The sequence below is a fragment of the Fundulus heteroclitus genome, chromosome 5, assembly GCF_011125445.2.
Source record: "Fundulus heteroclitus isolate FHET01 chromosome 5, MU-UCD_Fhet_4.1, whole genome shotgun sequence".
Taxonomy (NCBI): Eukaryota; Metazoa; Chordata; class Actinopteri; order Cyprinodontiformes; family Fundulidae; genus Fundulus; species Fundulus heteroclitus.
The window spans coordinates 42526405-42540900 of NC_046365.1; the positions used below are offsets into that span (position 1 = coordinate 42526405).

The 14496-nt window shown below is 40.8% G+C and overlaps 1 protein-coding gene across 1 annotated transcript in view; it reads left to right on the forward strand.

Annotated features, from left to right (window-relative positions):
• The window catches only part of LOC105923642 (CD48 antigen), an 86935-nt gene that overhangs the window by 15182 nt on the left and 57257 nt on the right, over positions 1-14496 (forward strand). The window contains exon 3 of the mRNA XM_036137626.1: positions 1979-2269. Coding sequence (XP_035993519.1) covers positions 1979-2269 — 291 coding nt within the window. The remainder of the gene's footprint in view (positions 1-1978; positions 2270-14496) is intronic.

Sequence of the window (14496 nt, forward strand, 5' to 3'; positions counted from 1 at the left end):
GTGTACCTTCTATGAAGAAAAAAGAGAGAGAGCAAAAAGTTCAAAAGAAATAGACCCTGATGTCCTCCAGCAGCCTAAGCCTATAGCAGCATAACTATAGAGATAGCTCAGGGTAACATGAGACACTCTGACTAGAAGCTTTGTCACAAAGGAAAGTTTTAAGATTAGTCTTAAAAGTAGACGGGGTGTCTGCCTCACGGACCAAAACTGGGAGTTGGTTCCACAGGAGAGGAGCCTGATAGCTAAAGGATCTGCCTCCCATTCTACTTTTAGAGACTCTAGGAACCACCAGCAGACCTGCAGTCTGAGAGCGAAGTGCTCTGTTAGGAACATACGGGGTAATCAGAGCTCTGATATATGATGGAGCTTGATTATTAAGGGCTTTATACGTTAGAAGGAGAATTTTAAATTCTATTCTTGATTTAACAGGAAGCCAATGAAGGGAAGCTAAAATTGGAGAAATATGATCCCTCTGGTTGATTTTCACTGATAAATTTTCATTTATCAGTGATGTAGTGGCGAGTCAGAATTTCAATGGTTGGCTCCAGCACACTGAGAAGATGTCCGAATCCAATGTTATCAGCAACAGATCATAGCTGGTCATCAAAAGCAATGTATTGAGAAAGAGCTTCCGTTATTTTTACTATGTGTGGATTGTCTTTGGACGTCTTTTAACGCTTTCTCAGCGTTTCCCTCCGCAATTGGCAAACTCCTTGTATTCGGCATTGTGTTGTTTCCTTAGATATTTGATCAGGTCACTTGTCTAAGTACTAGGTTTCGTTCCTCCTCTTGACAACTTTGCTTTATGTATTTTGCAGTCTGCTTCACTTTTGTCACACTCGTTTAAGTGGAAATAATTCCAAATCGCTGACATGGATAATTCCTCCTTTTTAATCCTCTGTCTGTTAATTGTTGCTCCGCCTTATGCGTTCTTCTTCACTGCTGTATGTCTTCAGCTTCGGCTCATCTGCTTGTAGTATTTGAGTGAAAAATAATACTGTTGTTTTAAAAAGAAAATTGTGTTAGTATCCGGCACTATAGTATCGGGACACATTTACGAATACAAATACGAGTACAAACACGTGATATCGGATCCGATGCCGATGTTGGTATCAGCATCGTTGCGTCCCTAGTTTGAAGAGTTTCTTTAAAGTTGTTTAAAGTTTGAGTGTTCTTTATCTGCATCAGGAACCTGTTCCAGAGAGTGGGTCCTGCCTCTGCAAAGGCTCTGTTCTTGTGTTTTGTTAACCAGACAGACAAGAGCATCTGGAAATTTAGCAGAAACATCCTTCATTGTGCCACAGTGAGGAAATATAGGAGCAAAGTGAAAAGCAAATGACAGCATGTAGATTCACACAAAGGCAAAAATATTAAAAATAACAAAACTAAAATAAGAGGCTGTACAACAAGAGCAGCTTACAACATAAAAAACATTATAAAAAAGCTTACAACATAAAAAACTGAACACTAGGCCACAATTGTGGCCTAGTGTTCAGAGTAGTGTGTCTCCTTTTGAGAAGGCGATAGGTACCTGATTCAAATCATGTAGACTGGTAGTATGGGTCCCTGAGCAAGACCCTTAGTCCCAGATTACTCCCTAAGGGAGGGTTACATGTGGAAGACACATTTTATTTCAATATGTAACTGAGATGACAGATAAAGATATCTTAAAAACGTATTAAACATAGCATACTCCGATTAAACTCTCTAAAAGTTGAGGCTCTTTTGTTAGAGGAAGGTGGGATGGAAGCTCCTCTAGATGAACATGGGCCAAGACATTTATGGTTAAGTAATAAAAACTTCAAATGCATCCTTTAGGGAAGAGGAAGTAAATAGAGGGAAAGCTGTGAAATAATACCTCACTGGGAGGAAAGAAGAATTCAAAACATACAGATCCTCAGAAAGATGATAGATTATTCTATCTCTGGTGACTTTTTTAATAAAAAGCTTAACTGTGTTGGTTTGACTCTCTCTGCAGATGGTGCTCCGACTCCTGCAATAGAAACCCTGACTGTGAGCTCTGACAGCTGCTGGTTGCTCTGTTCTGTGGACAAAGCCACGTCTCTGCTGTGGTACAAAGACCAGGAAGTACAGAACCAGAACAGTTCTGCTTCCTCTTTACCCATCACTGTCCACAAAGAGGACAGAGACTCATCCTACAGATGTGTAGCAGCCAACCCTGCAGAAAACAAGACTCTCCATGTTAACGTGAGGACAGCATGTGGGTTCAATGAGACAGAAAGTGGTGATAACCCTAAGCAAAGAGCATGTAAGATCAATCACAGACTTTAAAAATTTAATTATATTATTTTGAGATAGTTTGTAGTAAATTTTGTTGTGTTTTCTTCTGTGACAGATTTCATCGGAGTTTGTGTCTCTGTGCTGTTAGTTGTATTTGTTGCTGGGATATTCTGGATGATCAAGCAGAAGTACCTGGGTAAAAAACAACCAGTCAGACAAGGCAGGTATTTTTTTGTGTAAGATTAATTTATTAATTTGATATTTTTCATATAAAAAGTATAAAATCTGAGTCTCAGTTTGTGAAATATTTTGTATTAATCTTTCCCTTCAGACGGACGTTTTGATGTGCGTTAACATGTAAAAAACTAATTATTCTGAGGTACTTATAAGGTGTTTATTGAATTGCATTATTTGTGGTTGGTGAAAGTCTTTTAATTCACTTGGAGCACCTGAACAGCAGAAAAATTAGCCTGCATCACTGGTCCTGATGCAAGATGGTGGAACACAGCACCTTCAATAAATCATGTACCCGATCTGAACCATTAGCTGCTTTATTCACAAAATAACTTCTGTTTCAATGTTAAATTAGCTTCATCAGTTTAAACAGGACTGGGGGAAAAAAGTATTTCCATACTTTCCTAACATGCTATAATTCCCTTGATGACAACCATCGACGAAAATACATTGTATTAGAAAATAGATTAAATCTACAGAGGTGTTACGTATTTTTGCTGTGAATGCGCCCTCTGGTGGACCGATCGAAGACTATAGAAGACCTTGTTAAAGTGGCCACATCGTTTATTTCGTCCAAATACATAACTGTAGGTGACAAAAGAGTGCAAACAGATCCATCCTTTGATCAACACCGTTGGAGTGCGTAGTTAAGTACACCGAAAATCAAATATTGAAATGAATTAAAATGTTCGCCTTATGACATGTTCATAGCACATGCTCAGAGCAGGATTTAACCATTTTTTTTCTCTATTTTTGTTATTGCCTTTAAATCATGCAATATTCACACAGTTACAGCAAAATGTAAAAGAAATCACCAAAATAAGATAAAAGAATTAAAAAGCAAGAAAAACTAAAGATTGCCTTCTGTTAAGTAATTCTGTTTACGCATTTGCAAATGATCGTGGTTTTGTTACAGATCGGGTGACAAAGCCCAATAATAACTCTGCAACATGTTCCTCATGTTCTACCTGGTGTTCCTCAATGTCTCCCTCAGCAGAGACCAGCAGACGTGTGTCTCCGTCTAAATAAGCTGAGATAATAGATTTCTATCAGGTTTCTTTAACCTGGCGGTGACAGCTCTGCACAGCAAGCAACAATGTATTTAAATTATTTAATTCACTCTGATTATTTCTGCCTGAACAACAGCATTTGGCTGCTCTGATTTATTCATCATTTAGCATTTATTGTTCTCTATGTATCTGACTGCACATTCAAACTCATCTTCAGTTTAGTTTGCAGCAGTTCTTCACCTACAGAGAAGCAAACCAGCAGCTTTTATCACAGTGGTTAATTAGTTTTTTACTTTAAATAGGCCCTTGTTGTAAATCATTGTAATTCTACATATAATTATCTTTATTCAAACAATCTGTGGATTTTGCTTTTAACCAAAAAACAAATTGTTTTTCGCTTAACTTCTTACCAGGAGCAAAGCGTGTTGTGTGTGTCTAAGGGGGCAGGGTTGATGTGTGAGTGGGACAAGATGCCATTACAGATGTTGTTGCCTCTGTTCTCATTCATAAAACCAGAGGCAGGTCGCCCAAAACGAGGACTGTCCACGTTATTGGGGACGTATAGAGCATATCCATAACTTTTTGCAAGAGGGAGGGTTTTCTCCCTCATTGTTCAAATATGAGCTCTGTAACTATCCATCTGTTATCAATACCGGTATTCCCTAAATGGACATCACTAATAGCTACTGTTAGTCTGAGGCTTCTTTCGAAATATGTCATAACATATGATGTCCCTGGTGGCTCACATTCAGTTGATGCAGCTGCCTGTAAACGTAAATTGATTGTAACATTTATTCTTAAAAGTGCAAGTCCAAGGACAGTTTATAATTTACTTTTTTAAAAAAAAAGAGGGTCCAGATTTTAAACTGTTCCTTTTGAAAAGCCAAAATCATATTAGTAGATAATTCCATTCAGCCTGGGTAAATATTAATTACCCACAGCACAGAAAAACTGTTATAAAAGTGAAGATTGACAATAAGGTCTAACAAGATAATTATATTTTTATGTTTTTTTTACAATTGTCAGTAATGATTTTGTATTTTGTTATATTACACAACAGTTTTGTTCTGTTGGCTCCTTATACATATATGTATAAAGAGCCAACAGAACAAAACTGTTGTGTAATATTATATTTAAGTGATTTAATTAAATATATTTTGTTCTATCCACAGTGGTGTGACACAATCAAAATCCTTCTGCACAATCAGTTAAATCACCTGAAGGAACCATCTTATGATCAATGTGGGGTAAACCAAGGAGCTTGTGGCAGATTTCTGCATCCCCAGACCTACCACACCAAGACCAATGAACATCCATAGAACTGATGTGAAGACAGTGGACAATAAACAATCAGCTAGACTGGAGTCACTACACTGATGCTCTTTACAGAAAGGGTCAGACTACCAGCTGAGGAGGCTGAGATCCTTTGGATTTAGATGAGCGCTCCTAAAGACCTTGACTGACTCCTGAGTCCAGACAGACAGGCTGCTGATTCCTTGGTGCACAGAAAAACATCATCACAGCTCCTTCCTCCCATCAGTGTTTAGACTATGCAACCATGACAAACTCAATAACACGTCTACATCCTTGATGCTATTGTAGTTCTTTATCTGCTAAGTGTTGATGTCCATGTCTACCTCCAGGCTGTGAAGTTTCTATCTGGCCAGCAAGTGTTTACATTGATGATAGCCCCGGTGTCACCTAATTCAGTTAATCTAAGTATGTATTTTTTCATAACCTGACATGTTTTCTCCTTTACTGTGAATCCTATTCAAACTTTTTCTGATTGCTGTTTTTCTGGATTGGTTCTTATCACTTTTAGTCTCCTAACGTGTTCTACAGTTTCAGTGATGAGTGAACCTTTGCACTTTCACGGCCACGGCCTCTTTGCCGGCAAGATAAAGAATATTTCCATTGTATTCTACTGACCTGTGAATACCAGCCCAATATAGATGAGATATTAGAACAATACAGAAGTGATTTGAGCACTGGCTTTATCACAACAGCAGACTGCAGGGAAACAGGATGCAGAAAATTAATGAACTTTATACACATGAAGGGAAAAAGAAAGACTAAAGATGATGCAATGATATCCCAGTTTAGTGTCGATCTTTGTATATGAGAACAAGGTTTATTTTTGAAAAAATTTGAAATTGAGAAATTGTTAAATTAGTTTTAGGTTTAATAGAGAGAAGGTGACCTTACCTTTCATCAAATCACTGAGCCTGCCCACATTACAAAGTGACAGACTTCCCGCATACTGGAAATCCCGTCTCCCAGATATCTCCCACATCTGGTATGATGTTACTTTGTGATCTATGGCCTTTTATTTATGATGTGTGACCTGTGACTTATGACCTATGATTATGACCTTTGACCTATGATCTATGAACTGTGATCTATGACCTTCTTAATGATTACCAGATGCTAGCAGGCGTGTTGAGCCAACATTCTAACTATGCAACCTCCTGTAGAAGTTCTCAGATGACTGCAATAGTCTGTCATCACAGATGAAGATGAGTCACATTACAGACAGTGGATCCAGACCTTTGAAGACTAGTAGCAGCAGAACTACCTCATGCTTAATGCAGTGAAAACCAAGGAGTTGGTGTTGGACTTTCAGAGGGGCAGACCCACCTCACTGACACATGTGAATATCCAGGGTATTGATGTGAAGATGGTGGACTCTTATAAGTACCTGGGTGTTCACCTGAACCATGAACTGGTTTGGAGTCACAACACTGATGCTCTTTATAGGAAGGTTCAGAGCAGACTCTACTTGCTCTGAGGTATTTTGGAGATTGAAGACTTTCTTTAACTATGTGGTGGCATCAGCCATCTTTTGTGGTCTGTTGGAGCAGCAGCTGGTCTGTAGCTGAGAGGAAGCGGCTGGATACGCTTATTTGGAGAGCCAGTTCTGTCCTGTGATGTTCCCTGGACCAGTGCAGGTGGTGGGAGACAGAAGGACTGGAAGGAAAATCCCATTATTGATGGACAATGTCTCTCTTCCATGTGTGGAGCTGCTGCAGAGCTCTTTCAGGGACAGACTGCTGCATCCCAGATGATCTAAGGGGTGTTACATCAATTGCTCATTCCGGTGACAGTAAGACCTAACAAATATAATATGTGTTTAAATCATGCAAATTCTTACACAGTCATGATCCAACTCTTAATTGTTTATGTTCTCAGATATTAATGTAGCTGTCTACATCATGCTAATTGTTGCACAGGCTCTGACTCAGCCAGTAATTGTTTACATCGTACCAGATGCTAAGGTGACCTGCACACGCCTTAGCTAGGATGCTGCTGGACCATGGTGCAAAATGCCTATTGTATTAAGTTTTGTAATTTATGAAAATTGTACGCATGGAAACATTGTGTGATGGGTAAATACGTTTAATAATTCGTCTATTTACACTTATATTCTATTCTTGGTGTTTCTTCTTGTTAACTGCTTGTATTATTTTCTCTTCTCTGAATCACTAATGATTGTATGCCAATTTTCATCTGAAATTACATATCTGAAATAAAGTACAAGTCCAAAGTTTGAATGAAAAAGTTAGTATTTGTATGAAATAAAGGCATCAAAGAATACATTTTGATACATTATTTTCTACTGTTCTCCAAAAAAAAGGAAAACAACAGGGAGTAGGGGAAGCAAAACTTTATGATCACAACATGAAAAATTGTTACCTACAGCTCTCCAAAAATAGTGAAGTAACATAAAACGACCATGTTATTCATGACTGTAACTAACTGCAGTTGACATGTACGGTAAAGATTGCTGGAAGTAAAAAGTAAAAGTATGACTCATCATGTACCGGGTCCAGAATCAGCTGCTGCTCGTCTTCGTCCTATTCAAAATCCATGCAAAAGTCAGAAGACGCCTCTATCTCAGCATTATTCTCCCTCATAATCTCTTCCAAAGCCCCCTGAATTGAGCGTTTCCTCTTCTGTGCTATGTCGACTTAACCTGACTCTCGCCAGATTGATTTCGCTCCGCCTAGCTCCACTCACATCCATCTGGGACCTCTCCCATAGAGAGTGATTTCTCCAACCAATTTTATGGTCTGGCCAATCAGGACGCAGGGCTGGCATTTCATAGATGTAACGTAGTGGAGAAGCGACCGTGACGTGAGACTGTTTTGATAGCAATGGCGGCTCGTTGAGGAAGCAAGCGTTAGCATTGATGCTGCTATTTCTTCCGTGTTGTCCAATCTACCTGATATTGTTTCATTAAAAGAACATCAGAGAACGCCTCTGAAGGCTTTTGTTGGTGGAAACGATATTTTCGCCCTTCTCCCGACCGGTTTGGTAAGTTTTGTTTTCCGGGGCGTGTCTGCAGCGGAGCGGTTAGCACGAACCATGTTAGGAGGCCTTTAGTCCTCGACGCGGTCGGCCCGGGATCGACTCCGACCCATGGAACGTTGCCGCCTGTCTTCCCCCTCTTCCTGTCAGCTCACTGTCAATAAAACGCCACTAGAGCCGCAAACACATTAAAAAAAAAGTTTTGTTTTTTCCTGCGTCGCTCTCATCAGCGTCATGGGTTAGCTTTGATGTGAGTGGTTGAAATAGCACGTCGATAAAGATGACAGACAAGTGGCTTATCCAATCACATGCAAGGATTTTTGATAAGGCCCAGCCTTCAATAAAGGCAATTCCTATGGATCAGTCCCAGATGGATGAGTGGAGCTAGGCGGAACGACATACAGCTGGCGGAGTCAGGTTAATGTCGACTACAGATGTTCTCCAAAGAATCCACACCGCCAGAGACATAAGCACAAACAACAAGCCGCCTGCTACTACTGCGTGCGTAATGCAACACGAGTGCAAAGCACCACTGGCTGTGAGTTGTACGATCTCCGGTACGCACGGCAATTACGTCACTGAGACACATCGGACAAAGACGGGCTGTTTCCTTGTTGGAAAGTCCAGCGTTTCTAGCTTGAAACAATACCAGCCTTGGGGGGATGGGGCGGAGCATGTCCATGTAGTAATGAATTTTTCCGAGAGACAGCAATTACTGATAGACATTTAAATGGTTTCTCCTGTGTTTAAAGTGCTGTAAAACCAGAAAGTATCTATAAAAAAATTGGTGACTTGTTTAGAAACTTTAAAATGAGAGGTGGGAATTAATGTAGTTACCAAAGGACAGAGAGGCCCTAGGTGGGTGTTTAAAATCAAGCATCATCGTGATGGAGAAGTGGAGAAATACAAGTGCAGACTTGTTGCCTAAAGTTACTCACAGTTGTATGGTGCTGACTATGATGAAAAGTTTTTCACCTGTGGTACATTGTAGCTCAGTTCCTACATTAATGTCCTTTGCAACACGAAATAAGGCGCAACACATGAATGTTGTCAGTGCCTTCTTAAATAGACACCTTGAAGAAGAAATTTACATGAAAGGAATATATCAAACAGGTCAGGAACATCTTGTCTGCAAAATGAAAAAAAAAAACAATCTATGGACTAATAATAATAATAATAATAATATGTTTTATTTGTGACAAGGTGGCCTCTCAATCTTCCGGTCTCATTTACTGAGGCCTTCCTCACCCGGTTTGTAAATTGGGCAGCAAAGGAAGAAAAAATCATTAGACAAACACTTGGAATATAGATATATTTAAGTACAATTGGAATTCATAGGGGAGACATTCACTCACAGTTCTATCCTAAAGCCCCCATGTAGTGAAACATGGAGTCTGCCTTCCAGGGCTGGCTGCATGCGCGTGTCTAAGGAGCAGCCACATCTATTCATACCTCACTGAGTAAATCAATGAATGATGTCGATGGGCTGCATACACACTTATTCTATCTGTGTTTGTCTCCCCATAAACACAACAGATCTGCATTCCAGTGTCAAATAATGAGTTAGCTTCTTGATACATTTCCCAGATGTTTCTAGAAGGCTACCAAGATAAATATTTCAATACATTCTATTCAATTTGATTATATACAGATAGATTGGATTTTTTTTGACTAAAGGAAACCCAGCAGGTTGCATCAAGTGTCTCCAAGCAGCATTCACTCCTCCTGAAAGAGCGTAGAGCCACAGTGGACAGTCGTCTGCATTGTTGATGGCTTTGCAGCAATCCCTCATACTGAGCATGCATGAAGCGACAGTGGAGAGGAAAACTCCCCTTTAACAGGGAGGAGAACCTCCAGCAGAACCAGAACCAGGCTCAGTGTGAACGCTCATCTGCCTCCACCCACTGGGGCTTAGAGAAGACAGAGCAGAGACACAGAAAGCTCAGAAGCTCACATTGACCCAGGAGTACTTTCTATGTTAGAGAAGACAGAGCAGAGACACAGAAAGCACAGAAGCTCACATTGACCCAGGAGTACTTTCTATGGTAGAGAAGACAGAGCAGAGACACAGAAAGCACAGAAGCTCACATTGACCCAGGAGTACTTTCTATGTTAGAGAAGACAGAGCAGAGACACAGAAAGCTCAGAAGCTCACATTGACCCAGGAGTACTTTCTATGTTAGAGAAGACAGAGCAGAGACACAGAAAGCACAGAAGCTCACATTGACCCAGGAGTACTTTCTATGTTAGAGAAGACAGAGCAGAGACACAGAAAGCTCAGAAGCTCACATTGACCCAGCAGTACTTTCTATGTTAGATGGTAATAGAGGATGATCTGCCTCCCCTGATGATGTCACAGCTAACAGAATGCCAGACCAGGAGTACCTACTTGTGATGGGTTGATGAGGCCACCCGCTCACACGGCACAGATGATGCTGGAGTGCAGAGAAATTGTAATGAAAGGCAGGAGAGGTTTGGACAGACTCTTTTGGTTTTTTCAGTATATCATAGGATCCTGGGACGCTTTGCTAAGTATCTGTGCACCTCCTGGATGGCATCAGCTGTGGAACTTTGGGTCTGCCTGCCCACTTAGATGTCAAGATGTTTCCAAATGTTATGTAAAAAGAACAAATTGTTGTTTTTAAATCATGGACTAAAATGCCAAACTGCTCAATAACATGCCTGAAGTAGAGGCAGACAGCTTTTGTGAAGATGGTCCTGGCTGGGGCTCATTTGGGGTTGTCAGATGATTTATTTCAAAATTATCAGCTGCACATCGCTTTTCTAACAGGGAACGCTCTCAGTTCTGAACAATTTCTTTGTGCTGCTCTTTGTTTTTATGCCTATGGCAGCTTTTTAATAACATAGGAGACACAGAAAATCTCTGAGGCAACTGTATGTCACGCTGTCAGAAATGTTACTCAGTTACACTTTAAAGGTGTTCCATAGTCAGAAACCCACAAGATTAATAAAATAACTACGCAGAATAAAAGCAATAATTTATTCTGTTTTGCATCCCTCACAGATGCAACATGACAACCAATGTCATGTTGCATCTGTGAGGGATGCAAAAACTGTTTTGCATCCCTCACAGATGTCGTATCGCTATGGCTTTAATCTCCAAAGTCACGCATTTTGCGTCGCTATAATTGCCTCTGTGGCTTTGCTTAGCGTTGCTCCCATGATGCACCTGTGCGTAGGGATATATAAATTTGTCATTCAGCCTGACGTACGTGTTCAGTGTGAACACACCTTTAAACTCAAACCTGCCACCTCTCAGTGATGATCATGTTGAGCCTAAGCCTTAAAATCAGATCTTTGTCCGTCTGAAGCTGCTTCCTGGTATCATAACTGCTTAAACTTTCTTCCCAGAAAACCTTTTTTTTTTAACAGAAACCCGAGTTACCGACAATGGAGTCACTGATAAATGTGAGTTGTTCTCATGAGAACATCAGTTTGTAAAGTCAGGATGTCTGAGATTTATTTTCATAACGTGACATGTTTTAATAATAGAAAGAATAACGCATTTTGTTTTTACTGCACAACTATAAAACTCCAAGTGCTAACAGGGTTTTAAAATGAGACCAATGCATCTGTCAAAGTGTTTGGTCTCTGCGCAGGTCACTGCTGCAACTAAGGCACTGTGGTTGATTTTGTCTGTTTTTATTCGCCCCAACCTGCAACATTCAATGTTACACCTGACATAAGACAATTCCACATCCTGCACTTGAAATAAGATCCTGCACTTGAAATTTTTTTTTTTTACTGCAAAAATCGTATTCCATTGGCAAATAGTTTTATTTACCTGCTGATATCAATGAAAAATACAGTAATTTCAAGAAAATCTTAAAGACCATTAGTTCCTTTTTTTTGCAGAGAGACCAATGCATGGATCAGTTTTTCTGCATCTCGTAGGATGACAGTGGAGCAAAGCTTAGAGATGTTACGAAGGTGATGGTGTTTCCTCCACAGCTAAATATGCTGCGATGTCTCCACGTTTTCAGCTTCGCAGAGCGTTTGCTCTGACAGAACTGGGTCTCTGAGTGATTGTGGTCGATGCACAAACATCTCTTTCCGTTCACTCGTGATGCTTTAGTGGCAGGAGGAACAATAGCTGATCATGACACGAGTCAGGATGTTGCTCACATCATTCAGACCCTCACTTAGAAGAGAAAACTGTTTCAGAAAGTTTCAGATCTGAAGGCAAACCATCGACCAACTAAAGCAAACTGGACCAGCTCAAGGAGGAGCTCAAAGTCCATCCAGGCGCTGGAAACTTGGCTTTTTCTCACCAAAACCATGATCTGAAGTGTTAAACTGGTCATCCCCCCAACAACATGAAAATAAATCCATCTTGTCTGAAGCTGCTGGCTGAGCTGGTTTCAGCGCTCGGCCTCCTGGAGCTGTGAACATGCTGAACGTTCGGTCTGGTTCAAGAGTTCTGCTCTGGTTCTGATCAACAGGAAGTAAAAAAATGACCTTTAACCCATCTCGTTTCAGCGTGCTGCAGAGATGAACGGAGCTGAGAGAACAGGAAGCAGAGAAACAACCAACATGGAACCAGAAGCTTCAGCTTCTGCATCTTTCCTGTCTTTTAGATCTGAAGCTGGTTTTCTCCAACTTCCTGTGAACATAATCTGGATTAGTTATATTACAGAGTGATAAACCGCATTCAGTGAACTTGTGAATATGAGAAGCAGAAGAACAGCAGCTGGAGGAGGCGACAACACAGCGTGGTTAAAGTTTATCACTTATGAAACGTGTAGAACTGAAACCAAAGCTGTGAAACTGAAAATACACCCGACCTGGAGAGATTCATCATTTCTGTAACAGTTAATTTTAGACTGAAATTCATAAATCATTATATGAAATTCAGATAATCACTGGAGCCTGAAAGTTTTTCCTTCAGCTCTCCCTGTGCTGCACCATCTCCACCAGCAGAGGGCACCAGAGAGCTCAGGACCCTCCCTCCTCTAGGTTAAAGCAGCTTAATGTCACGTAGTCTGATCTTGTCTAAAAGTCATGTTTGCATCCTGCCTTTCAGTGGAATTTCCTCTTTATCTTCCTGTTGCTCCCTGACCTCTGACTGCTTTCCAGCTGCTTTCACAGCCTCAAACTCCACCTTGGCTGCATGAATGAAGTCAGTCAGTTGCATGTCTGGACACGTTCAGTCTTCATCTGAAAACAACATGCTGTGAACCTGTCAGGCAGGTGAACCACGTGACTTCTTATACAATAACTGTTAAACAAAACCAGGAACATCAAGATTAATGAATTTACTGTTTTACGATGTTTAGTTCCTCTTTTTTAAACTGTCTGGCAAACCTGACCAGTCTGGCTCCAATCAGGCCTGCAGCTCTACTGCTGAGACCTAAACAGTCAATAATCAAACCTAATCAGCTCTGACTGCCTCCCTGTAATAAAGGAGTAAACCCACAGTGTGCAAACAGGGAACAGGGGAACAATCAGGCTACAGTGCTGTAAAGCAGACAAACACATAGAAAAATGTTCACGCTTTGAGCTGCAAATCATCACTACTAACTATTCTTGCCATTTAGACCAGATATTCTTACATAAATAAATAAATATTTCAACTTCCTTTAAAATGCTTTTCAAACACCTGCTAAGCGCTGAGGATGTTCCTGTCATGAGACTTTATCTCTGATCCACATAAATCAGCATATTCTAACTGGATTCCCATGACTTGCAGCCATGATATGCATTTTTTCCAGAGATCTCAGCTTCTTCATCAGCTGCTCATCTTCAACATAATGTGATGGTTTCAGATGCTACAGATGCTAATATTTTTCCAGTGTAGCAGGGAGCATCATGTCCCTACCAAGGACCGCGGAACCGGTAGGGCCGGTAGGGCCGCGGCCCTACCTACTTTTGATGATCAAACATGTAAAATAATATATATAAATAAAATTAAATTATTCAATAGCTATTTTTTCAAATGCACAATAGTCTATGGCAGCAGCATCATTCTCCAATGAGAAAGCGATAAATCATCCCATCTAAAAATGTATAGAGTAGTTCACTGCTATTGTTTTCATCCGGGTTTTTCGCGCATGCGCGACCGGTAGGCAAAAGGCGAACACAATGGCGGACGCAAACAGAGAAACTGCTCCAGACAGCCGGAGAAGCGGCTGCTGCTGTCTGGAGCAGCAGTCGCTTCTCCGGCCCGTGTAGCGATCGCCACCTCCCCTCCGCCGCTATTTAAGTAGAACAATGACTAGAGCAGAATTAAGTTGTATTTACCGGAGATGAAGTGTAGACTGCAAATTCTCTCGTAGTATGATCGCTCCCCCAGTCCATTGGGAGTGTCTGCCTGCGCTCTTTTCATTGAAAATATCCATTTCTTTCTTCGTCCTTCCTCCTTCGGTAAACGACAGAAATGTACATCCAACGATTTGGAATGCCTCTCTGTGCAACCGGGAGCACAACAAGTCGTAGGCATTGTTTAGATTCCAAAAAAAAATAAACTAACTAAAAGTACGCTCTAAATCACCCGTTTTGTCATGTAGTAGACGAGAACAGTACTGTTTGTGGCTACACGCCGGACCTGGACGTAGCGCTGACGTCACGCGTGAACTACCCTATTGGCTGATTGTGTCATGTGATGCAAACAAAATGACCGCTACTTCGTTTGCTTCGTTAGCTTAGCTAGCTTTAAGGCTGTGTCCACTGCAAGTGCTGAGAG